The sequence below is a fragment of the Grus americana genome, chromosome 4, assembly GCF_028858705.1.
Source record: "Grus americana isolate bGruAme1 chromosome 4, bGruAme1.mat, whole genome shotgun sequence".
NCBI classification, from domain to species: Eukaryota; Metazoa; Chordata; class Aves; order Gruiformes; family Gruidae; genus Grus; species Grus americana.
In genome coordinates, this window is record NC_072855.1 from 68,960,616 (window position 1) to 68,987,721 (window position 27,106).

At 38.0% G+C, this 27,106-nt stretch overlaps 1 protein-coding gene across 3 annotated transcripts in view; it reads left to right on the forward strand.

Moving 5' to 3' along the window:
• INPP4B (inositol polyphosphate-4-phosphatase type II B) overlaps positions 1–27,106 on the forward strand; it is a 346,423-nt gene that overhangs the window by 307,991 nt on the left and 11,326 nt on the right. For 2 of the 3 annotated variants that reach the window (XM_054824339.1, XM_054824341.1), the window contains exons 24-25: positions 1,719–1,831; positions 4,703–4,857. In XM_054824339.1, the coding sequence (XP_054680314.1) occupies positions 1,719–1,831; positions 4,703–4,857 (268 nt within the window). The remainder of the gene's footprint in view (positions 1–1,718; positions 1,832–4,702; positions 4,858–27,106) is intronic. The other variant, XM_054824340.1, reaches the window with a different exon arrangement.

The window sequence follows — 27,106 nt, forward strand, 5'->3', positions numbered from 1 at the left end:
ATAGCATTCTCAACATAAAGTCTATGAGCCTGTTTTGTACTTCCAGGCTTCTCTCCCTTATAATCCATGAGAATGATTTGATGGTTTAGTACTGCTTTGTGACACAAGGAATTTAAGCAATCAGTCACATCCAGTCAGGATGCAGCTCATTTGGCAATATTATAAATTCGGAGAATCTTGCTTTACCTATGGTGAAGTCATCTCTCTGGGATGATGCATTTTCTGCTGTGAACTGAAGGAAAACTGCTTTAGAGCAATAAAATGTTTACCCAGTGATACATTCTCATAATCTGGCAGCATCTTTTTAGAGTACCCATCGTATGCTATTTGTTTTAAAGAAACAGATGCAGGATAAATATAATAGTCTAGCAGGTTGTGATGTATTTTTATATGCTTAACATTATCTAATTGTATGATCAGGAATTGTAATACAGAGATAAAACAATCCTCATTAAGATTATTACAAAACTACTCTGAATGTACTTTTTCTGCATTTTTTTTTTCTTTTTGGCAGCACAGTAAGAGTAAGGCAATGTAGACTTTTTAGAATAGTTCTTTTTGAGTATATTTAAATTACTTCTTACTATGAATCATGGATAAGGGAAACTACAGAATTCATTAGAGATAAAAGGTAAAAAGCCTGTTGCTAACAGAGATCATTCCAGCTGTGATCAGGTTAGGAGAATGCTTTTTGACCTGCATTAGTAGTTGCCTCATTTTTTTCCTCTTTGAATTGAATATAAATCTTAGGGTTTGGGTTTGGATTTGGGTTGTTTGGTCGGTTGTGGGTTTTTTTCCCCATTGGATGGAACATTCTACTTCTTGAAAAAATGTTATCAATGTGGTTTAATTCTGTTTCAGCTGGTTCTGAGCCTTTCTTTGATGATATCTATTACCAAATTTCTTTTTACTTCACTACCATAAGAAGCAATCATTTTGAAAAAACAGATTTCAATTGTTTCTACTTATTTTCAAAACTAATGGAGACAAAGGTAACATTAGAACAAAACCCTACTATACACACACACAAAACAGAAGAGCAAATTAAATTGCCTACTCTTGAATTCCCTCTAGACATCTATGATTAATAAAACTTCAGCTCAGCTGCCATACCCAGGGTAAGTAGGTAAAATTTTGGATTTTAGGTAAACCTGAAATTATTTTGTATTTCAAAATTAAAGTCCCATTTCATTTCAGACTCAGAAATATCCTTTGTTAGATATTTTTTTGGGGGGGGGAAGGGGTGTTTAGTGCTGTTTAACCCTCCTGTTATGTTATATTAGGAACTAAAGCATCATTTTAAAACAAAAAATGAGCTGTTCCATTTTGAAAACAAAAGCAAAATACTTTTACTTAAAAATAAAAGAATCATCCCATCAGAGCAGGTTTTAATGCACTCAGTTATTTCTCTACTCATTTTCACTGAATGTCTATAATAGTTGATGAACAGAACTACAGCAGAGATTTGAATGTTTTCACTATCCATTTAGAAGATAAAAGTTGAAGACACTTTAATTTTCCACGGTGACGATCTTAGGGAGGACAACCCAATACTTAGAAAGAACTAAGGTTTGCTTATTCCCAAAATGCTTAGCTGGTGCTTTCCATCCTGTGTTCCAAAATAAGGCTATAAATAACAGACCTGTTCTTTAATACGCGCATTCTTTAGTCAGTACAACCTTATCACAATGAACAGCCTTATCATCCTCTCTTTCCAGGTCTACCACATTTTCAAGAACAAAATGACTTAAAGGGATTGCTAGAAAATCTTCATCAAAATATCCAGGCCAAAAAGAGAAAGAATGTAGAAATCATGTGGCTGGCTGCAACGGTAAGCTCCCTTGTTTCAAATATGTTCACATGGTGAACTAATTTTCACATACCTGTTGACATTGTAAGTGCAATGGATTTTTAAGGATATGATTGGAAAATTCAATGATTAAAGTAGGTAGATATGCTGAAATGGCTCTCTAACATTTCCATTCTGATGGTATCTCATCCCACTCATGAATATATTTCTTCTTCCTACACTTAAATTACAGATATTTATTTTCTCTCACTTAACTGGTAGAACTGGCTAGAATTTGAAGCAGGAGATGGTCTTGGTCACTTTGCTGTCCCCTGCATCCTCCGGGCCCTTTTCTGCAGAGCTGCTCCTAGCCAGGCAGTCCATGGCCTGTGCTGCTGCTTGGAGTTGTTTTGTCCCAGATGCAGGACTATTTATCTCAGTGAGTTTTGTAACAGGATAAAAAAGGTTTGCTTTTTGTTTGGGGCATGTTTTTTCTTTAACTGAGCCTGGTTTTAGGCAGAGGTATCCCTTAAACCATAGTTTGGGCAGAATCAGTTCCTTGGATGATGACGCATAGCTGTAAATATATCACCTTATATGAGAGGGACAATACAGTATTCAGCTACAGTTTCTAACTTTTTTTGTTTGTTTAAAATTATATCCATTCATTGATAATACAAAATTTAGTTATTCAAAATATCTTCCTGTTATTGTTTAGTGTCCGTAAGCCTTGAGGTATGATGATTACGTGCTCTGGCTTTTGTTTAATATTACTGCACTCAACTTTTGATTTTCTGTAATTAACATACTTATGTTTTATAAATAAGTGTTTAATTGTATCAGTACAACTTTTAGTCAATCATATTTTATGGGTTTGGGTTTTTTTAGCAAGTGTCACTATGACAGCCACTCCACGGGCACAGATAGCAACACAAAATAAGCTAGACATGCAAAGGGTAGACGCTCAGGCACAGGGAGAACACAAAGGAAAATGTTTATCAAACAGTGGATAATACTTACTTTGCTTTATTCACATAATTTGATTTTGTTTCTCAATTTTGGGGGTTTTGCACATGCATGATAAAAAAACCAACAACAAAACAACCCTTAGATGTTTATGAAGAGCTCAAGCTTTTCAGGAATGGGAAATTCAACCAGATAATTGTCTTAGATGTAGAAAAGTACCCTTGGTGTCTCTGCCCGTTTATACAAGCAGAGATTTGAGTCTTTGGTATCTACTGGAATTGACACAAGACCTTCTGTTCTAGGGAACTTTTAAATGCACTTACCCTTCAAGGCAAATAAATATTTGATACAAAATATTAATAAAATTTTCCATGACTTTTCAGTAACAGCAGGAACAAGACAATATTAACTATGTCTTTGTATTAATAACACTGCTGTAATTTTTTATGTTGCGAATACCATTTTGCCTTGTGGTTAATAAATATTATCACATGCTCTTGCAGTATGAATCTGTTGTAAGTAAAAACATAAGCTTTTTTTGCCGTACCAGTTCTGCAATTACTATGAAACATTGGTTTTTAAAGAAGTAAAAGATAAATAAGTACAGGATAGTGTAAAATGAGCTACAAAGAATACAACAGAATTTACTTAATCTTTGGATGTGGAAAGTTGTCTTCTGCTATCTGTTCAGGAATCTCTGAAAATAATTTCATGGGTAAAAAGCGTTCTTTGGACATACAAACTGTTTCAGGTTTTTCCTTAACTGTATTCTGTTTCTCTTTATGTTACCTTACTGTAACCTTGAGTATTTCTGGACCCATTGATCTACACACTGTTATACAGTGTTAGATGTATTTATTGGAAAGGCGTGATTCCCTGCTCTAAGGATATCACTTTGTTACTGCAGTAGATGTATGAGATTCCTACGTGGATATGTGTATGTATCTGCACCTGCGTGTAAGCCCTGTTGTAACGGGACTGCGAGAATACATCTGCATTTTAAAAGTCAACTTTTGCGAACTGGTATCACAAACATTTCTTATTCTAAATATAATGGGACAGAGATTTAATTGTTACATGTTTTTATTTCCTAAGCTGTGCCCTTTATCTTCTGTCTTGTATCTGGAGAAATAACCAGAGTATTGATTTATCCTTGGTTTAGACTTAATGGTTTTATATGCTTTTATCATCCCCTCTTCAAACTTAATCAAAATCCTAATCATTTAAATCTGTGTTCATAAGGTCTGGTAAGCTGTAGTACATGTAGACACTTTAGCAACTTCCTTAAAATGCTTAGGGCTAAGAATAGTAGATTTTTTTTTTTTTTTGGTTGGGTCCACCATCAGTTTCTTGCCTCACTTGGCAGGGGGGTGCTAGGGTGGGCAGGAGAGAGACTTGATTGCGCCTGCAGTACAAGATTGTGTGCAGCACGCTCTTAAAATCAGTAAGGGCTCCTTTTTCCTCAGTGAGCAGGTTATTTGTAGGCTTGTCCTGCTAATGGAAGCCCTGAAGATCTGCTTTTAAAATGTGTCATTTGGACAAATTGGAAATGGGCTATAGATCAGTAGCTATAATCTTTTTGTGCTATTTTTGTAGAGTGTTAATGCTGCAAAGTTATAAACAAAAGATAAATTTACAGGTTTTTTCAGCACAACATTTTCACCTTTTGTGGCTCTGTATCAGGCCAGCATGGGCATAATCCTTAGAATATAAAAATCCACAAGCCAGGGCTAATAACTGATTTAACTGCAAAGACACATGTCAGCAGCCTTACGATTCAGGTTGGAGTTACTACCTTTTAATAGCTATTTTCTTCTTGAGAAATACTGTAGTTCTCGCTATTCATTGTCTGTGATTGCAAAATTGTGGGAGTTTCACAGTCTGCGTAGTGTGTAGAGAACATAAGGTGTGAAAAGGGTGATCCTTTGACGTCTGCCTGTGTTCCAGATTTGCCGTAAGCTGAATGGAGTCCGTTTCACCTGTTGCAAAAGTGCCAAAGACCGGACATCCATGTCGGTGACACTGGAGCAGTGCTCCATCTTGAGGGACGAGCATCAGCTTCACAAAGACTTCTTTATTCGGGCGCTGGATTGCATGAGGAGGTATGTGGAGATTATTGCATGTCCCTTGCATTTTGAGCTAAGCCAAGAACTATGGCACAGAACAGTCTAAAGCCGGTTGCAAATGCACGATAGACCTCAGTCCTGATTTAGCAGAGAACTGGCCAGCAGCATGCCAGCTGGTGCGTCACTGCTGCACGCAAGGTCTTTGCAACTGCCTGTTCTATCATGAATTAACGCTTTCTGAGATAGATATGTGACACCTTGTAACTGTCATTTCACTGACTGTAGAATCTGACCAAGGTAAAGAGCAGTTACTTTAACATTTTCTAAGGCTTAAAATTTAACACATTCTATGATCGAATAAAAAAAAAAAAAGATAATATTTTCTGTTTTAAGAATATTTTTTAAATGTTTATGCACTCATTAAATAATTTGTATAATATTTAGACAAATTTTGTGAAAGCAGAATAAGCATTTGTTACAGATGGCAATTCTTACTAGCTCATGATATTAAAAATAAAAGAAACACCCAAGTAGGTTTGGACTGATGGTGGTTGCCCCTAATATCTGATAAAATCTTTACTGTGCTTAAAAAAAAAAAAAAAAAAGAAATGCTTCATTCTACATTACAACTATGCAGAAATTGAGGCTGATGTTATCAGGAATGCGTAATTAAAAGATGTAAAGATTTCTGATTATCTGAAGCTTCGATGAATTAAACCATTGAGCAAAAAAGTTTTGATCATAAAATGAGGCCAGATGCTATGTTCTCTAAAGAAACTTTCGTCATTGGCTTTAATGAGTACTGCATTGTATTTTCTATAAGAGTTGAAGAAAATATATCCACAATGTTCAAATAATATATAACAAAGGTCACTGCAAAACTACTAGAAAATATTCGGGTCAGCCTGTGAAGAAGTAACGGAATCATATCTTGCACTGAAGTGAAACACAAATTTGTTTGGATGTTGGATTTGCAAAGATCATATCTAAGTAAATGATCATGTCTAAAGTTTGTAATTTATAATTCTTGACCTTAATATTTAGTATTGTCAGATTCAGTGTTTAATGCCTAGATTAATACAGTAGGTTTACACGTGTAGGGCCCTTTTGTCTTTTGGCAAAGACAGATATTCTGAAGAAAAAAGGTAATGTTTACAGAGAGTAATTGAGCAGAGGACTGAGATGGCTTAGATGTTGGTTTGCAAGGTGCTGGTGTAGTGTGATGTATTGAACTGGGGTGTATTGTTTTGTATGTATCATTAGCTTGCATAAATCCCTTAGTCGCTGCAGTATTTCAGTGCGTGAATGACTTGTGTGCAGTCTTTCATAACTACATGTTTTATCATTAATGAAAAATTTCTGAGTTTTCTGTGTTAAATTTCATTTGTGTTGGCATTTCAAATATGTTTTTTTCTTTTATGTCTCCAATAAACACAAAAGTGTGTAAGCAACAGTAAATTACCAGATACAGGCGAACTAATTATATAAAATCATTATTATGTTAGAATAGCATTGAGTAGTATATTGGAAAACTTTCACAGATATAAACCTGATTTTAAAAAAAAAAAAAAAAAGCCCTGATATTCATACAAACTAACTTGTCAGTACAAAAGTGTAGGTTTTTGTAGACTAAAATGTAAGTGACTTTGAGTGCTTTTATATCACACAACCGATCTGAAAGCTGAGAAGATTAACACATGAGTTATATTTGCAGATAACAATAAGTTGGAGTCACAAAAGAATGGTGAAAATCCCAGAAAGTCTGGAGAAAACTTAAAAAGTAAATGAGCAGATGGGTACATGAGGTTGAAGCACCATCGCAAAAATGTTAATTCTGTGGTTTTGCTGTAGTTTTAAACAGAGAAAAGCTTTATCAGGCTAATATCCTGTAAATGAATTTGAAACAGCCTTGAACTGAAGCAGTTGCTATGTTGGATGGAAGGTAGTAATTTTAACTTGGGTGGTAGGATTGGCTGGGACTTAAAGCAAGGGCCTTGCAAGTAGCTGCAGTAGCGTACAAAATAACCTGCACCTTCAGGATAATAAATAAGTAGATCTTTTGCCTATGCTAGTTTCTATCTGTGTAACACTGTTCTATCTGTTCACACAACCGGAGGTTAAAAAAAAAAAAAAGAGAAGCCAGCTTCCTTGTTTTTCTCATGAGCTGGTGAATTAAAGTGCAAAAATTCAGAAGAATAAAAATGCCAAATAGGGATACATAGTACTTAACTCTCTGGTGCTGTCATTGAGAGTTGGTCAGACAGTTTTAAGAGCTGTCTTTAGGCACTTTTTTTTGGTATCTTTGGTGCTACAGACATTCAGATGGACTGTTCCTCCCTCCCCACTGCCCATCTGTTGCTGGAGGTGCTTGTGGAGCAGTGCTGGAAGCGACGCCGGCTTTCCTCCCTCTCCCCCACCAACTGGGTGGTGTGGCAAGGACCCTCCAGCTGGGCTCTCTTCTTGTCGGCAGGTGGAGAAAGAAGGTGAATTGCAGAGAAAGGCAATTTGAGAGAGCAAACTGGGAAGGAAAGAACAGCCAGGCAAAAGCGTGTGTGTGTCACGGGGGGGAGCATAATGTCCACAGGAAGAGATACAATGGCATTTCTAGTAAATCTCCTCTATTTTTCTTGAGGGAGGTTTGGCAGCTACATTTTTTGAGATTTGTGTGAATGAGGTCAACAGACTTGTTTGGTACTCGTTGTGATGCTTGCCCTTTTATCCTTTCTTTTTATTTGATTACTATTGCAGAGTGTTATGTGAAAGATTATGCTGTGCATTTCTAAGCTTTTCACTGACTACTTGTAGAAGCTTTTAGAATGATTTTCACATCTAAAAGAACCTATTTTAAGAGCAGATGGAGAAAAACTGTTTGCTGTTTAATTTATAATTTTTGCAATTTTCCCCTGATGAATCTTCTCTAGATCCCTTAGTTAAACTGTCAATCAAATCCCTTTATGCTGATTGCCACAAATCACTTCTAAGCCTTTTGAAAGAACAAGTAGACAAGAAAAATTCAGTTTTAACATCCAGAATCCTAACAGACTGGATTGATCTTTGAAAGGCTTCTTTCAAGAGTTAACAGTAGGAGATAGAGAGTACTGTGAAACAAAGTGAGTTGTAAAAGTAAATGGCAATTCAAAAGCAGCCTTTATTGGAAATGCCATAATTTTGAGCTATGAAAATTATAAAGGTGCCTGTGTAGCTGTAAAGCTTTTTCTTTTCCTGCCAGTGCTGACACAGCTTTGGTGGCTATTGTAAAAGGGAAGCACGTGCTTGTGTGTTCGTGCTTTCTTGCCACCAGAAGTTTGGAGATGCTGGACTTGTGCATGCTGCTGCTTTTCAGCTTCTCTGATGTCCCTAGAATTTTGAGCCAAACCAGAGGCGGTTTCCGATGTTTCAGCATCTTTGCTTCCCTGCACATTGTGCAACACTGTTTTGGAAAATACTGCCAGCAGCTGTTATTTAATGACTTAGTTTGTAAGTGGAATCAGTGTCTTGTCATGACAAACCATATGATGTTTATTACTTCTTAAAAAAAAAAAAGGGGCAAATCCTGCCATTAGTTGTCCCTTTAGCATGTGAAAAATGTGGTGAAACGATAGGAATTCAAGCATTATCACTTACAATATGTAATATATGGTTTTGTCTTCTGGGTGTAACTCTAGCCATTATGATGCTGCAATTGATGTGTATGTGAAGCGGCTATTCCATAAATAATTCTACATATGATAGTTTCCTTGGTATATGTATGTGACTTCCATTGATCTTAGTGACATGCATAGTGCAGAATGAGGAAAATCAATATATTATCCCCTCTATATCAAGTGCTTGCAATTCACATCATATTAAAATCATATTTATAACATTGCCGCTACTTTCAAATCATCATTTTCTGCAATCATCAATATTCTTTTCTTATTTTTCCCTTCACCAATATGAGACTATTTCCCCTCATTCAATGTTAATCATATTCCAAGTGACAATAGAGAGATAAAACCGATTTACCCGAGTTCATTGCAGCATGTCACACAATTCTACTGTTCATCTTTAGAGCTGGCCACTGCTGAAGGGAGGTTGGACCCTGGGAGGCAGCATGCTATGAAGCAGTTCTGTAAAACTTGTTTGATTTTTATATTTTCTTCTTTCTTTTCTGAACCTATTTAATTTTAATGTTTCGGTGACAGGGCCCCTTTTGGAGGCCTTGGGTAATGAGTAACCTCAGAATCTCCTGGTTTTTGAGCACATTTCAAATAAAGTCTCAACAGTAAAAACAAGCAAATGAAATGACAAATTCACTGTCTACGGTGAAGCCTCCAGGCTTTCAGCCTTGTCATCATTCTTAGCAGGGCACAATACCTGTCAGATATTTCAGACATTGAATACAAAATTTACTCAATGTAGGACACATTGTTTTCACCTGAAACAGCAGTCAAGGATATTTCAGATTATTTTAGATAAATTGCCTATCAAGAATTTGATTGAAGCACAAATACAAAGAATGAATGGTCTGAGCAACAAGGTATGGGCTTTAGATGGCCCACTTATGAAGCAAATAGCTCATTTTTAAAGAGCTGTTTGAGGGCATCTTTTCTTAAAGATGCGTGAGTTGAGAAGGAGGGATGGCTGCAATAGCTCTTTCATCAGGGACTTTCAAATGTTCTGGGTGGAATCCATAGGTCCAGGCTGAGATGGACCTTGGCCGTGGAAGATCCTATACCAACCAACACAGTGTTGTAATTGCTACTTGGACTAGGAAGCAGGACCAAAGGGACAGAATGAGAGACTGGGATCCACACGCGGATCTGCCTCTGCCTTTTTCCCATCTCCTGGCTTTTCTCCCTTGCGAGCTTGTGGCAATAGATGCAGTGCATGAGGGGTCGCACAGAAGAGGAGGCACATGTTCTCCTCTAACCTTTTCTTTTTCCAGCCCATCTGACCTTCAATCTTTTTGTCTGAGAGTATTAGCACAGTGTAAACAAAAGGGACAGCCTGGCTTCCAACACAGATTTTTTCCATCATTCTATGGTTCTTTAGAAACTTAACATTTATATTTTGAGTTACAAACTTTAGATGGAAAGATTTACATTACCTAATGTATTGAAAGAGGCCTGGCATTAAGCAACAGCAAGGTCCAATTTTGGTGCATTGAACCACCATCAATTTTGTTTTCTAAAACTACTTTTATAAGTAGCAACAGCATGCAGAGGAAGAGAAAATGAAATAGAGATGGTCACAAGATGTAATAAGAATCAATGCAATTGGCACCTTGCTAGAGTCTTTTAGAACAAAGGTCTATTTCTGAGCATCCTTCTGGAAGGAGGAGGAGAATTGCAGACAACCATTCCGGACAAAGTATCAAACAGTAGCTTGAAAAGGCTATGTTAAATCTAAAGTTTTCTAATATAAGCACTCACATTCACAGAATTGATCTTTATAAGGTGTCTTTAAAGCAATTCTCTTGTTTTTAAGACTTTAAAAAAAAAAGCCAAGGGGAAAAAAAAAAGGAAACCCAAATACATTTCATTTGCACCATATCGGACTCAGGAAGGTCATCAGTGAGATTCAGGCTTCTACATGCACAAATTAAGTAAAATTGGCAGTTGTTTTGTAATATAGTGTCACACATTTTCCCTGTTTCACTGGGGTCAGATGTTCAAGTCCATGTTTTGCAGAGGAATGTTCTCTAGCTGGCTACAGAAGTTTCATTTCTCCTGTACTTCGTTTCTCCGAGTTCTTCCCAAATAGTAATTTCAGACTTCTTTCCGATCAACACCCCAGTCAGAGTCCTGAGAACTCTCTCCTGAGAGCTTTCTCACCTTCCTCTTTTTCACCAGACTATTACTTGAATATTTCCCTCCAGTTGCTCCTTCCTCCTCTGCGACGCGGTGGCTGCCTTCGTCTGCTCTTCTGCAGGGCTTGGGCGCTGGCCTCACTAACAACAGAGAGAGCACAGCAGAGCCAGTCCCCCTGCCTCATTGCTTTTGCTTCGTATTGCAGCGGTCATCATCTGCCAGCAAGGAAAAGTCTTGTTTAACCCCGTGACCTGGCAGACATTCAGCATAAATTGAATCCTCAAAGCATGTACCTGCTGAATTTTAACAAGTCTTTGTTAGGAAGAGGTGATTTGAGATTCTTGCAGGAGCAGGCTCGTACAATAGTTAAATCTCTCATACCTTTATTACCTTGGTGCAGAATATCAAATGCTGCTCTTCAGCATGGAGGTACTAGTAATCGTCTCAAAAAAAAAAAAAAAGCTGTATTTTTTTCTTCTTTAAATGACATTGTAAGTTTGAATTTTATCCATTCAAAATGAACTAACAATTGAAAGTAGAATCTTATGGAAAGCATTGTGTAACCTTAATTGTAGTTGCCTTTCCCCTGGAGCCTATAATAATATTGTTGGGCTAATCACTAGGGAGGAAGGGAGTTTTCAAGGGAAAACAGTAAAAAACTTTACCGCTCTTTGCAAGGAATATTTAGAGATGTGACCCAGGCTACATCACCAAAAGACTTAGCTTTTCAGCAGGCAGTAAACCAGAATTTCTGAAGTAAATGCTTAGTTTTCCTGTCAGTCCCGGGGGCGGGGGGGGGGGTGTTAGTACCATAAGCAATTTGTATTGTTTCTAATTTTTGACAGCAGCGTTAGATGGGTGAGTCCTTGAAATGCGGCAGCTGCTTCTTCATTGATTATGTGGGAAAGGTGGGTACTTCAAGAAGACTCAGAACCTGACAGTAAATTTTCACTACAGAGTAGTAAAACATACTAATATATAAATTGCAGTGTATTACAGGGGAAAAAAATCTTTCTTATCCATTGAAAATGTTTGACCCTATTTGGGTTTTAGCTTTGTGACAAGAAAGAAACTTTGATTCCCTGTGATCTTTTCCCTGAAGGGAGTCCTTGCCCTCTGACTTAAGGATGTATATGGCACAGTTCTCCAAAAGAGAACCAGAATTAATGGAATTCCGTTCAAAAACTCACCCTACTCTGTGTTCTGTTCTAATTTGTACTTTTTATTTCTCACTGAGATATCGACGAGGTAAATGATTGATTAACTAGCCTGTATTAGTATTTGCCATATCTTAACCCAAATGAGAGTATAGGGAGTTGAGCTATGCCTTCCCTCTCAGTGAATGTTTTAATTATTCAGTGTAGACAGTGAGAAATGTGTGTAATTAATTACCAGGTACACACTATGATCACTTAGTTTTCAAAACCAGCCAAACGAAAAAACCTTATCCGATAAATTTCCTTTCCCATTTAGTACCACAGTCTGTGTTTGGATCCTTAATAGTGCAGCAGTGAATTTAAACACTGCATCTTGATTAATTAAAAAAAAAGGAAAGAGAAAGTGCTTACACTATTTGCACTCCTAAAAAGGGTCTTCTAATGTAAAGTGTTTCTGTCACTTTTGTCACACATGGATTACAGGACCATAATTTTCCTGGACTTCATCTGCCATGGTTAGGCAAATCTAGCATGCAAGCAGTCAGATGATCTGAAAATATTGTTTGGTATTCACTCTTGAGATTCTTTTCGTCACCCACCGAAGTCTTCATTAATCGCCTTATTCATTTGGTGCTTTAGTGCTTGTGCTATTGCTTATTTAGAACTTCCATGAAAAACTAGGTCTTACCTGGAATCAGAAACCAGGTGTGTTATGCTCACCAGAGTGAGTAATACTAGATTTCTTCCTGTTATATTTCTCTTCTATTAAGATTTTCTGAGAGAGTGTGTGGGAAAAGTCCTGTATGCATATTTATTATCTGTTAAAACTCCGTGTGCAATAGCTGAATTACTGTGGCTTTGACCACGTACAGCTAAATCTCTCAGGAAAAGCAACACTGCCAAGTCTAAAATTTAGATAAGAAAGGAGCAGGAAATGAGAGTAAGCAGGTATTAATAGCATACAATAGCTGATTAAAATTATCACAGATCCAATCTCTTCAAGAACGTATCTGCCTCTAAACCAACATTCTTCTCAGAATAATATAACGTGGGCAGGGAGAGCTCGTAACTTCCTTCCTCCAGCCCTAGCCATGTACAGACTGTGGAGAAGTTGGAGGGGACACAGAGAAGAGTAGCAAGTAGCTGCTATTGCGGAAAGGTTGTTTTGTAATAGAAGATCCTGCATTTATACAGGAGAAAGATGATGCAATGCCAGGCTACAGCTCTAGTGGGGTTATGTAGAAAGCAGGTAACAGACACTTGTAGGTCTATTTTTGTATTTTTGCTCTCATTTTAGGCTCCCTTAATCCCTTCATCCACCTTTGTTTCTTTTGTAGGAATACTCTCTGCTCAGATAATCATCTTCTCTTCTCATCCAGCGTCTCTGTTCATTTTCTTCCATAAGCTCCCTGGCCCCTGCCCCCTTCAGTCTGCTGCTCTATTTCCTCTTTCCAGTGAGCATTTCCCTGTTTCTTTCTCTCCTGCAGTATCACCGTGGTGTACGGTACTTTGAACAGCTCCTTTCACAGTAGCCTTGCTCTGCTCAGTTCAGGAGTCAGTTTTAGTAGTGGTTTCTAGTTGTAACCTTCTGTGGCAGCTCTGGTTTGCTGAGTGGCATTCCATAAACATGTCCTCATCACTGCAGAGACTACTGGCAGACTTCCTCTGGTGTAGCTAGCAGCAACAAGTTGTTTCTCAGTGTTTCCTTGCAGTACAAGTCCTTGTAGCTGTTTGCACTGGAGTGACCAGAGGAGTTTGCACTGGACTATTATGTACTTAAGGATTTCCTACTTCCATGATGTTATCTGTAGTTGGTGGAACTACACCAAATAACAGAGCCAGCAGCATTATCTTGCTATCCTGATCTCCGGATCATTCAGAGATAAATCTGGGAGATAATTTTGGGAACTTGCATTCTGAATAGCCTAAGCCTCTACTATAATCTATATGAATAGAAGTACATGTTTATAAGAAAGTTAATGCAAAGGAAAGGTTGGAGTCCTCCCAAAAAGGCACAGCCAAATGATTCCACGGTTGGCTTCTACTGTTTTAACAGTTAAAGCGTTTTCTGCAACCCTGGGACTTAGTGGTGCTGTAGTTGTATTGTGACTCTAAACACACCTAATGCCAAAATCACTGGGCACTGGTTTGGCTGTGCATCTGCAGTGCTGGCTTTGTGCCCTGCTGTGGACTTACTTCCCTGGCAGCTTATCTTCTCTCTGCAACCTGGATGTTGCCACGTGCGTGTTGTCTTCCAGCAACGGGAAAAGCACCTGGCTCTTCTCTGTTGGAGATGCTCCTAATGCCCTGGAAGGTGCCAGAGCAGAGTTTTGACCTGTGCAGAGTCCTGGGATCCCAGGCAGGGCTTAGCTAACGTTAAAGTCCCATAGACTGGAAGGCAATCAGTGTTCCCTGTAACTTCTGTCCTGGGATGAAATATTTTGGGTATATGACTCAGCCTCCTAGTTAGATTACCTGTTAATGAGGCAGGAGATACATCTGCCTGTGATACTCAGAAGCTTCACTTACCCTTGTGTAAAAGATCTCATAGTATTGTGGTATCAGGGGTATCGTTCTTTTTTTGAATCAGTTATTTGTAGTCTTTTTTTATTATTATTCCTTAAAGGAGAATTTAGTGCTTTTGGGGGGTAATTTGATAACTCTTGAAATATTCCGAACATCTGTAATTTTAATATAAATACTGTTATTGACAGGACTAACGCTTACGAGACTGATATATTTAGCTCAGTGAAGGAGTATGAAGTCAGGTTTGTGTCTCTTTTTAGAGTGGTTAGAAGTTTTCTGTATCCTTTCATTGCTTATAGGTTTTCGTGGGGAATGATTGTCTGAGGCCCAACTGAAGTTCCACAGTTGGGCATCTGTAGGAAATCTCCTTTTCTTTCTACTCCTCTCATTCATCATACAGGTTTCCTGATGTATAAGCAGCTTCAATTTCCTGCTACAGCCTCCCCCTTTGACTTGTCTCTTTGCAGCTTGACTGTGTATTTCCTTACACTGGTGAGAACATAACAATCTTTGAGGTTTCTTGTCCCTCATTTGAATTTAGCTGAACTCAGTCAAAGTGCCCAAAGATTGAGAGACTACACAGATGCATCTTCCTTCCCCTCACGCCAAGCACTAACATGTAACCTTTGCTTCTATAGGAAAACAGACTAAAAAGGCTGCAGCTAATTATTATCAGCAGTAGATCAATGAGCTGCACCTTGCTTTAAAAAAATAAATCTTTTCTCCTTAGCCACAGACCCGCTCCAGTCAACAGCATTGTCAGATACGAAGAACTTGTTTAGATTACTAACAAAAAAAAAAAAAAAAAGATTAAGGAGCAATCTGATGACATAGTCACATATTTATAAGAGAGACCTTGATCTAGGATAATCTGATTAACAGTGTATGTCTTGGGTAAACTTGCAAATCTGATAACAACGTATCATTTCTGACAATATAATTTTGGTTTTTATATGCATTTTGCAAAAATCACTCTTCACTGTTCCAAAGTTGTTCATTTTTTTACTTAAATTTGTTTATACCTTATTCATAACTGTTGATGGTGGAGCATCTACACAATACAAAGTAATCAGCAACACAAAGGTTTGCTGAGCAACTTCTAGCAAACTGTGGTGTGGTGGTGTGATAAGCAGAAGATGGGAGTGTCCACAGGAGGTTGTTGTGGAATGTTTTTCATAATACATTTCAGCCAGGAAATAAAAATCAACACCTTTAGTCTGGTTTGGTTTGGGGTTTTGTTTGTTTTATTTTGTGGGCGGTTTTGTTTGGTTGGTTTGAGGTTTTTTATTTTTCTCACTTAGTTTAACCAAGACTAGCATGATCCCTGTCCTAAGTTTATCTCAGCTAATAAAATGGCTGTTACATTGAATGCCTCGGGGAAGTTAATAAAAATGGCTAAACCGGCACTCTGTCAAAGGCATTACTGGCTGGTTTTGAAATGATCAAAGTAGCATCACAGTGCCTTTAAAAGACAAGCAGTTACAATAATAGCTCATTCTCAAAGGTCCATTAACTGATTCTGGAATTCCAGAAGAGCATGCTTTAGTAATATTGGTTATAACTGGTTAGAATATTTATTCATGAGTTTTTAAAATGTCTTTGACATGTTCAGTGTTTGCTCTTTCACGTTTTGTTGTCATCAGTGTGCACTTAGAATAGACTCTATCCTACTTAGATGTTGCTACTAGTTTATGTTGCTAGATGTTTCTAAAATGTCTTCTCTCTCATCTAAGATCTTATAATACAAAAGATGTAACCTGAGTTTGTTTCCTGAAGAAAATGTGAAACTTTCTAATAGCTTATCACTGCTTATTTGTATTGTATTCTCCACTTTCTGACGCATGTAGCAACTGCTAACGTGGTAAGCTGCATCTTTACTGAATGCCTTTCATTTCATCATTGCTAGTTAAAAATGTATTAGAAATAGGTTAAGAGCTGAGATTTGAGCAGATGTGCAAACACTTCTTAATGTCAAATGTTCTTGACTCAAAAAGCTTAGAATTGACAAGCAGAGGGTGAGATAAAGAAATGCATTTGTATCTTTTCACTTTTCAGTGGGAGAAAGATGATACAGAGATGTCAAGTCACTTATTCATGACCACACAGTCCTTTCCATTGTTGGAAATTGAATTTGGATGTACTTTTTCTTAAACAGAGACTCTTCTCATTGTCTGGTTTACTTTAAAAGTCATGTTGCTGTACTCGAATGTGCAATAGCAGTGCTGATAAGGTTCGTTTCCTTACTGACATTCACTATTCTGCACATTAAGAATTTTCTTTTCCCACTCTTTTTTTGCTCCTTGGGTTCATGCTGCCATACCGCATGCAGCAGTACTGGCTGCACAGTTTAAGTCTCTTTCCCTCCCGGACACTGCCAAACTGGTGTGTATGCTGCCTGAGCGTTGGTGGATAATCCTCCCTCAACATCCTACTGAATAAAGTCCTCGCTTTCTTACTGTGTTGCTGCCTTGGGGAGAAGGTTGCTCCATGTGTCCTCTTTCTCTGTAATAATTTGCTGCTGCAATGGTATTAGCAGCAAATTTGTAGACAATTGCTTTAGATACAGTTTGACGTTTCTGTTACACAGATTAACATCCTTTGCCACACGAAGGTGCTGCTTGAATTCGTTCTTAAAGTGAGCTGGTGGATGTAAGACCACAACTATGGTGTTTATTTTCCCTCTTGTGCAGTGGAAGTGGCCCAAGAGGTGCCGCCAAGTAGAGGGGTATCCATTTTAGTTCTGTAGGACTGGTTTTCCCCAGTAACCTGCCTTGCTGCATTCTGTAAGATAGTCTTGTGTCCTCATTGCAACTTACTTCCTGCTGCTCTTTCTTGAAGGGAAAATTGCGTTATTTCATGAAGCCCTTAGGGTGGATATGGCCTTACGCTTCATGCTTACTTTGCTCTGCAGAAGTATTAGAGTATTTTTTGTGATCAAGGTTATTGTCTGTGTGGCTGTAATTTGTATAATTATAAGATAGTAGATTAAAAGTCAGTAAAATATTTTTCTGGCTAAAGAGGATTTCGATCACCTTTTGGTGGTGCCTTGACAAGGCAACATTGCACACAGGAAAGTTTTGCCTCCTGAGGGTGTTGATCTGTATGGTACAGCACATAATGTGCACATGCACATAAGTATGTGATAGAGCTATTGTTCTTGGTGTTTCAGGGAGGGACGTGAAATTTGAGTGTACTAACATTTTTCAAATCACACACTTTTTCTCACTTTCAGACAAGTATTCACTGCTAAGAGGATGCTGAGCAAACACATGGCACAGTAGTCTAGAAAGGTATTTGTAGTCTTAGCTGAATTTTTTTAAATTATTTTATGACACAGGTGTCTCTAATTCTATGTTTTCAGTCCCAAGGGCAATCATTCTTCCTGCTGTCATGAGGAATCTTCCTCTGTGCAGCACAATAGGGATAACAAAACTCATTTCAGTCTCAATTTAAGTTTCATTCCAAGGTAAAACTTGAAATGAGGTGGTAATGAACTTGAACTCATGGTTTTGATTATCTCCTGCGTGCTTATACAAGTGCTCAGACACAGTACAGGTATTTTGCAGACATGATTCTGTTCTGAGTGTCTTTGTCTCTTCAGGAGATTAAAAACTGAAATTTTCTCCTTTCCTTGCTGTTACAGTTAATATAGTAAGAACATTTGGAATCCAGCTCTTAGCTTTGAATTGGATCTACCTAAATACCTACCCAAAAAGAAGAAGATATAATCGTTGTGACTATCATGGCGGGATAGTTCTAGGAAATAATGAATTAGTAAGGGAAGGAGACTGATCCTCTGAAACAGAGAATGACCAAACCAATTAAAACCATTTGGAAAGCAAAACTCATAAACATGTTTCACAAACCCAGCTGTGCAGTCCAGTGGGTACTGTGGCGGTAACAGCCAATGTCTCCCTCAAATCCTTTGAATTCGGACATGTATACCTTTTCTAAAATACTGGTTCGTGCCGCATACGTTTAGTTTACTCATTGACAAACAGCCTTTACCTGAAATAAAACTAGAATAGCAAAGTCAAAGGAACTACGCCAACAAATGCTGGCAAGAAATTTGCCATCAGAGTTCTCCAGTGGACCCTGTGCCGTCCCCCCCTCCAAGTGGCTGCACCAGCTGTATTGCGAGCATGGGAGGGAATGAGATCTTTATGCTGCCATCAGTCCTTTCTGGCCACTCTGTTCTCCACAAAACACAGTTAGTCCAATTGAAAAGCATCCTCTCTCCACGTATTTGGCTTTTCTAGGCACAGATGAGCTAACAAACCATCCCAAATGTGGCTTTCTGTAGTGTGGACTTCATTGATCTCTATGATAATATGTAACCAGATGGAATAACGAGCCCATGCTTGGCTAGCAGAAGTCAAAAGACCTTTTCCCAGACAGGACCAACACCTGCTATTCTGGTGGGCTGCTTTATGCAAATACTACCACTTTGTTATTACTGTGTTACAAAATGCATTAAGCATCCAATTTCCTTTGTAAATGAAGCAATGTATTACCTCAATAGCTACATTTGAAGCTGTCTGCAACTTAAAACACAGATGTTAAAACTAATGGAACTAAATGAACCCCCTCTGAATTGTAATCCTTGAATAGAGAAGTGGGTTTAGTAGGGCTTTTTTAATTATAAAGTTTATTAAATGAAATACATATTACAATGGAGAGGAAAAAGTCAAATGATCTTTTATGGCAAAAATAAAAACTTTAAACTTGCTATCCATACTCCATTGGGTATGGAATGCCAAAATAGAAATAAAAAGACATTTAATCTTGTTGCAAAAGCTTAATGTTCTGTACTACATTGTAACATAGCCCAAAACAGACTATTACTTGCTCATAAATCTTTTTTTTTTTCTTTTGTTCACATTACAGAGAAAAATCAAGACTGTCCTTTAAAAATAGTTGGTAGTCAAGTGAACTTGATGTTTATGTTGTTAGCCATCATGTTCGACCATATTTATGGTCCTGGAAAGAAAAATCTGAGGCTTGTGTGGTTCATTTTGTAAGTGATGCGGTGGGTAGTGCAAGTATGGGCTGGAGATCGTAAAGATGGGATGGGGGAGAAACATTGGGCATTTAACTATTGGAGAATTTTGTTCCAAAGCCCATTGAATTCACTGCAATGCTCATAATCTGATTCTATCGTAAAACTTTAGATACCTATTACATGAAAGCCTGGGTTACGAATTCATGTTCCCAGTCCACACCTTGGAGGATGGTTAACTCCTTGATTGAGGGGCTCTGAATCATCCTGTGGCTGTTCTGTAGCCATATGGGAAGCCTGGGCTGATAATGTGGCACCTAAAGACTTGGTGCTATGGGTTAGGGAGTATATGTCATGTTGCCTTTTGAAGGATGCACTCTTGGAAGTGTATTTTGTAGTTATCCTAGTAAACAACTGAAGGTAAAATAAAGGTAGGAGGGCAAAACTTTGCATGGGGGAGATTTTTCTGGCATCAGCACACTCCCTGGGGTGTTTTAAACATAAATTTGTCACTAGACACCAATTTATTTATTATCATTGGATCAGGGAAGCCAGAAGTTATTTTTATTAAAAAAAAAAAAAAAAAAAGGAAAAGAAGTTAAAAGTGCACTGTTAAAATGCTGTTTAACCTTCAGTTGCTACCGTATTTGGGCTGCTTCCCTTGTTTATCTGCTTAGTTCCTATGGTAAAATAGCTACTGCATGCTTTGATATTTTGGGGGTAAAAGTCCACTTTTGTTAGTTTCCTTGTTTATACAGAGAGAAGAAGCCATTAAGCAATGTACTTAAAGTGCCATTATCCTAAATTGCTGTTAATGTATATTGTTATATATAAACTTTTTAATTTGATAGCTCTTCTGGACACAAAGTTACTTTAGCTTACATAATTTTGGGCACACTGAATTCTGCAAATATTTAGCCTTTTTAAGTAGATAGATGTGTAGAAGTTGTGTTTTCAAAACGTTTTTCAGTAAAAGTTGTTCTAATTTTTCTACCATTGTGGTTTGATGTATTTACTTTTGGAAAAATAACTTACTTATGGCTAATATTCCTGGGTAAAAATATGCAGCTAATCATTGGAATGAACAGGAGGCAGAGGCAGCTTTCTAAATCAAGTGTCTCCTCTTTAGGGCAATATATGTTTGGTAAATAACTCTTTCCTTGCCCTCAGGTTGTCTGTTACTTCTTCAGTTGTTAATTATTCTGAACTCAGGAGAACGTTATTCGGCCAGTGTAAAACTGTCGTTTGTCTACTGAAACTTCCATTAGCTGTGATTCCAGTTTAGGATGGATTATCATGTTTCAAATTTTCTACAGTGTTCTGCATGTATTTCATTACTGTGTACCATACCTGGGAAAATGTCATTTATTATTTCATGCACCAAATATTCTGTCTCCGCTGAGGGATGTACTCATCTGACAAGTGCAATTGCTGGCCTGCATTCACGTGCCTTTACCTTTGTTTGAATTTCATATCTGCCATCCTTAAGGGTTAATGCAAAGAGCAAACTGAACAAAAATAGTTTAGAACATTTCTGCTACTTGTTTGCTTTCACCATGTTGTAAGAGAGTAGGAAGGATATTATTAACCTAGTGGTACGTAAACAGTTCACAAGCTAACTCTGCACCCTGTGTATATTAATGAGATAACAAGAGATGCCTGTAGCTTGGCAGAGATAATTTTTAAAAATTACTTTTGCTGTTTAATTACAGCTTTTGTGTTGTATCGATTTTATTTAAACTGTCAGCAGCAGCGTATTAATAGCACATTGCAGAATTTATTTTTAACTAACACAGAATGAAATACTAATAAAATGAGACAAGCATGATTCTAGCATCCTTTCCATGTGTTGGCTGGGCTCCGATGAGATGATGTGAAGCTGATTTAGTTTTTAGTAAAGGTTAATTGAGAGTAAAACTGTGAGAATGGTTGAGATAATTTAAAAAAGAACATTGCATACCTGTCTATATATATTTGCGTTCATGGCACAGGATCATTTAAGCAGTTTAAAAGTCTTGGTCTCTGCTGTGTTCTTACCAGCACAGTAAATGTATGCTAAAAAGGGAAATTGTTTAGTTACTAGCAGCCTGTAAGTGCTGTCTAACAGCCACAGAACCACAGTATTAATCAGAAGAGGAGAGCAGCAGCAACCCGCTCAGACTAGGGTAGGTGGCTGCACGTTTTCATAGCTCATTGGCCATGAGCAAAGTGCTGGAGAGGACTGTGAATGCTGACACATCGCACGGGGCCCAGAATGGCAGTGTCACTCCCAATGAGACTAATGTGGGATATGTTATAAGATAATTGAAGGGCATTAGCATTCATTAGAAATTAAAAGGGCAGTAGAATTCCTTAAGGCCTGCCATTGTAATGGACACTAGGGGAGGATGGAGTGTTTCTAATTAACAACCTATGTGCTTTTTGGCTGGACTGTGGATTTTTCTGTTTGACCACCTGGCCTCTGGCTCACAGTTACTCAAGCCAAACACTTTAAGCATGTGAATAAGCATTACTGTTTTTCTTTGTGATTAAAGAAAAACATGACCAGAAACGTGAGCAATACCAGGATTAATGTCTCTCAGACTTGACTGGGTTGTGAACTGCATTCTTATAAAGAGACTGTAAAATAGGAGGTGCTGAAATTGCCCCCAGCACAATCCCATTTAGTATTGTGTTCAAGGGACACTGAAGTTATTTCAAAAGACAGGGTTTTTTTCTGGAAAATTGGTGCAGTGTTTATCTAAAGTGGGAGCACTGTGAGATGATGTATAACTGAGGCGTTTCTTAAACGTTTTTCCTTCCAGCATGCAAAATAACCAGTGTACGTAATAGAGTAGAAAAACACACTGTAGACACAGATAAGTCTCCACCATCTCAATGAAGGAAGATTTATGCCCTCCTGCTGCCTTCTGTGTCTCATCCTGGGGAAGGCAGGAAGGAAATACTCAACCATTGCTACTGGCTTGCTGCTTCTTCAGAAGAAAATAATAATAGATTATAGATGAATAAGTTTTCCACAAAATCTCTGATGTTTCCAATTTTATGTTACATGTTTTGGAATTTTCATAGTAAAACACCCTCTTTTCCCCAGTTATAAGCATTTTTAAAATAGTATTCCTTCTGCTTACTTGTAAGTGATGGCAATTACCACCATTAGTGGAACACCCCGCTGCTGTACTGCTTGGCCTTCCACATGCAGCTTACTGCGGATGTGCTTGGGGACATTCATTCTCCACGTATTTCTATCCCAGCAACTCCAGAGTTGCAGGACTTGGCAGATTTCTGTAGCTTTTTGCAAGCTGCAGTTCCCAAGGCATTGTAGTGACAACTCCAGTGAGAGAGTTTCCTCACTACTGATTGCATGTTTGAGAGAATACAATCTGCAATACAGGAAAAAGTGGTTTACAAAAATGGTATGTATCTGATAGTTCAATCCAGGTCAAGAAGTAAATTGGCATTTTTTTCATCTGTCAGTGACTTACCTCATCATTAAGTGACACTGCCAGTGTAGTGAACTCTTCTTTTTTCTGTTCAGGGAGCCCTGAATGTAGTTCATAGAGCATATCCTGAGTGCTGCATCTTTGATCTTTGGCAAACTGTGAATTACTGTGACTGCACTGAGCCAAACCATGTCCTTCATTTCTTCGTAACAGCAAGGAAAATGTAGCATTATTATAGAGAGGAAGGCATTTGCCCCTGTGTTATAATTTGTTTGTTAACTCCTTGCTGCTAGCAAAGCTTAGGGATGCAGGAGGTAAATACACTGCTTATTGAATCTTTATAGTGATCTCAAATCTTCAAAAGGTCTTTTATTCTGGAGACCATAGGAGCAAAACTGCATGGGTTTTCATCTCTTCACTCTCCCCATCAATGCAGTGCTATTTTTGCTTAAAAAGTGATGGTCTATGCTAATATTCACTTTTTGAGATATGATGAAGTGAGCTGGAAGAATATGTCTGAAACTTACTGAGAAACCTGCAACAGCATTCAACATAAACATTTCCTTACAAACCTGAGTAATGACAACGAACAAAGAGACAAAGCTTGTAAAATATACAAATCCATTGTTTAAAAGATTTCAGCTTCAGTCCTCCTTGATACTTGGGGAAGAAAAGCACTTCCTTCTGAGAAGAGGCTCCAAAAAACTTTGGCCGTCTTCTAAATAGATGCTAAAACAGAACAAGTAAAGAGAAATCCACTCTCTTAATTTCCCATAGAAAGGGTTTGTTCCTCCAAGTGTCTACGTATTGCCTATTACCAGAAAGGACAACAAATGCTTTCAAGGCACTTCATGAGAATTTCAGCCCAGCCCTGCCATTTGCTCCAAAGGAAGTGGATGGAAAACGTAGTGCATTTGGGGTTCAAATAGGATATAGCTTGCATTTTGTATAATTCTTTTAGTTATGACTAAAATCAACCTGCTAAAGAAAAGAGAAGGTGGTTTATTGATAGGACTGTTGGGGTGCAATCTCCAGATTGCTACAGCCTGCACCCCAGCTTATGCATTTTTGGGTAGGTTGTTTTGATTAGCCACCTGCCTAGCTGAAGTAGGGGACCTTTCTTTGCTGCCTTTAGTGCTCCTGGTACCAGCACTTCTGTGCCAGCTAAAATCAGGTTTAGGTGTGTTTTTCATGATCGGGGAATCTACATGTGCACTAACTCCCCTTGCATAAATACCCCTTGGTACCGTGTGTGGTACAAGTGCTCAAAGAATGGCTGGGATCAGAACAGATCAGATCTCAAACTGTTAATGTGTTTTTTAAAAAAACACTATCAGTATTTTGGTTGAAAGTAATTAATGATCTGGTATTATTTACTTGAAATGGAAGAGCAGTTTTCAGATCTTTCTTGTGATTTATTTTATGACTCATATATTGGTTAATCCCCCATGAAGAGATTATGCGAACTGGTGTCATTAATCAAGAAGCAGTCACATTCCTCCTTTTGTATATCTCAAACTGAAGTTGCAGGTAGAAAACACTAACTTAAAATATTCAAATTTATACTTATTGCTGTTCAACACCATCCTTACTTAAAATGACCCAAATTACAAATGCAACATAGATTGTGACCCTCTGTTTACACCAACAGTTCTCTCTGACCTTAATTTTGTCATCTTACCCAATAGATTTGAAAATCTAGAAATTAATGTCAGATTTTAAGCATCATTCTTCGTGCATGCCTGTTTAGTTGTACAGCAAGCTTTTTCTGCCTCTTAAATTAGCTTTGCCACTTGTCCTCACCATGGGGAATAAAAGGCTAAAAAAATCTTTGCCAAAAGAAAAGGGATGATTCATGAAGATTTTTCATGGCCAACAGAAAGTATTTAAAACCTGATTAGACATATGAAAGAGAGAATTTATCATGGGTTTACATTTCATTGTGCTATGTGAGCTAAATGAATAATCACATCCTTCGTAAAACTCCCGTACTATGACAGAAAGAGACTGGAAATAAGTGTGACTCATGAGCCGATTATACTAGTGCCATAGCCTTATGGAAGGGAAACGTGTATCCAGAACTTACTTGAAGGATGTAGTGGTTGTCATTTCACACATGCTTAGATCACTGAGAAACCTGAGATTTGGCTTATGGATTGGTGGTGGGGTTTTGTTTGGTTTGTTTTTCTGCACAAAGATGTAGATCACATTTGCTTTAATATTGGTTGCACATTGGATTGAATTTCAAACCTTGCAAGAGAAGTTTGTCAGGAAAGATTTTGCAATTTTGTCCTGAGAATTTCCCATATATATAATCCTAATACTTTATAGAAGAGTGCCTGGGAAGATTATTAGAAACATATTTTTTGATAAAAAGAGAAACTTTTGTAGAATTGATGTGTAATACTGCACAGCAGTATTGGTAAATAGTAGAATGAAACAGCAAATCCTTTGCTTGGAGTATAATAGAGCTGAAAATCATGTTTCAAAAACCACTCGGTTGTCTTGACAGGTAAAGAAGAATCTCTCCTGCAAACCCATCACTTTCCAGTTCTGAAGCTAATCCCTCACACAGTTACCAGAATGACTTTGCAGAACTTGAAGCCTCTGACCATAGTTGTAAATTAAAACCCACTGGGGAATGTTTCTAGGATGTGATCTCAGTGATTTTCTACAGTAAAATTAGTAAATGTTTCTTGGCATGATTTTGGCGGATTTAAGCACTCTCCCAGGTGACTCCCGGGCAGTCTGGGAGTTGGCACTACCCAGGGACTGTTCCCACGTGGTGCCCTCTGGTCGGCAGTCTCTTTTGGCAGATGAGGGGACATAGGCCCGTAACCCGGACTTGGTTTTGCTGTTCAGCTGCAGCGGCGGGGAGCTGCTGAGGGTGGGTTTAAACTGCTAATGTAGGTGTCTTAAAAGCAGCAGTGAGGAAAATGGGTTGTGATTCTAACTGGAATATTTTGTTTATTTGTATTATATTTCACTGTATGAATTTTGTCAATGTTACTATTTTACCACATAAGTCACTCTTTAATGTCGGGGGGCGGAAGGGAACATTCTTGCAGGCATTTTGTATCAGTCACAAAGGAAAATATTAATTCTTCTGCAATCAGCAGAGATTTCTGAAGTGCTGGGATTAGCACTGATGGAGATGTATATTATCAAATAGCATATGTTTTGTGTATATTAGATATAAAGGTTGAAGCTGCCCTTTCATTTAGTCTTCAGAGTTAATGGTATGTTAAAAGTAAACAAGGACAAACAGGAGAAGAGGGGCTTTGCTCTTTGGTGAGCCAGAAATTTTGAGATGGAGTGAACCAAATTTTTCTGGTTTTCAGATCTGTCCAAAATGCTGTCTAAACAAACTAAAAATGTCTAACCTAGCATTTATATTTCAGCACTTTCTCTTTGACTTTCTCTGATGTAGGACAATATTGAAACAAAAATTGCGTTCATAAACAAGAAGTCAAAATATTTCTCTTAGACCTTCCCCTTCTTGGGCTTGAAACTGTCAGGTACAGTCTGATGTCATGAACAGGTCTTGGCTAACCTGTACTGTATTTTCAGGAAATTTATTATATCCCAAACAATAATCAAGTTCTAGCTATATTCTCTAATTTTGGTAAATAACAAAATACTTAACTTGGAAACTACTTTTGTTATTATTAAACTGTAGTCATGTGAACAAGCAAATGGTGCTCTGATGTTTTAGCATTGCACACTAGCAAACAATAGATGAGCGCATACTTTTGTGCCTTTTTTTTTTTTTAAAGTATGGATATTTTCCTAGATTTTATCTCAGAATTAACTCAGTGTCTTAATCTAGAGGGGACGTACAATCAGTTAATAAATTGTGAATTCCTGGTTCAATCTGGTAAGACTCCACATCCTTCAGGAAGGATGCTGCAGAGCAGGATTGCAGGGAGATGTTTCCATAGCCTGAAGCAGGAGTTGTGCTTTCTTGCCTGCAGGTGTGGGGTGTGCCTCTTTTTCACTTGCCCCGGTAAATTCAAAACCAGCTAAGCTGATAAAACCGATGGGAAATTTGGACATTTATGATTAGTTTGACTTTAAAGAGAACACATGCACAGCAGAGGGAAAGAGAAAGAAGAAACTGTGTAAACTGAATGTTGACTTCACTATTCCTTCCAAAGAATCTGTGTCTGTCAATGTGATCCCATAAAACAAGTGTTTTCCAGGGTGTGATTGTGTGCACGGCAACCAAATGTGTCCTGCCCTCTTATTAAGTACTGCTGCAAGATAGTGTGTTGATTAATCTGTTGCTCTTTTCTGAACCATTACGGCCTGCCCATGATGGTGTTTAAAACCTGTACCCTGACCATAGCTGAGCCCCCAGCACCCTGCTGT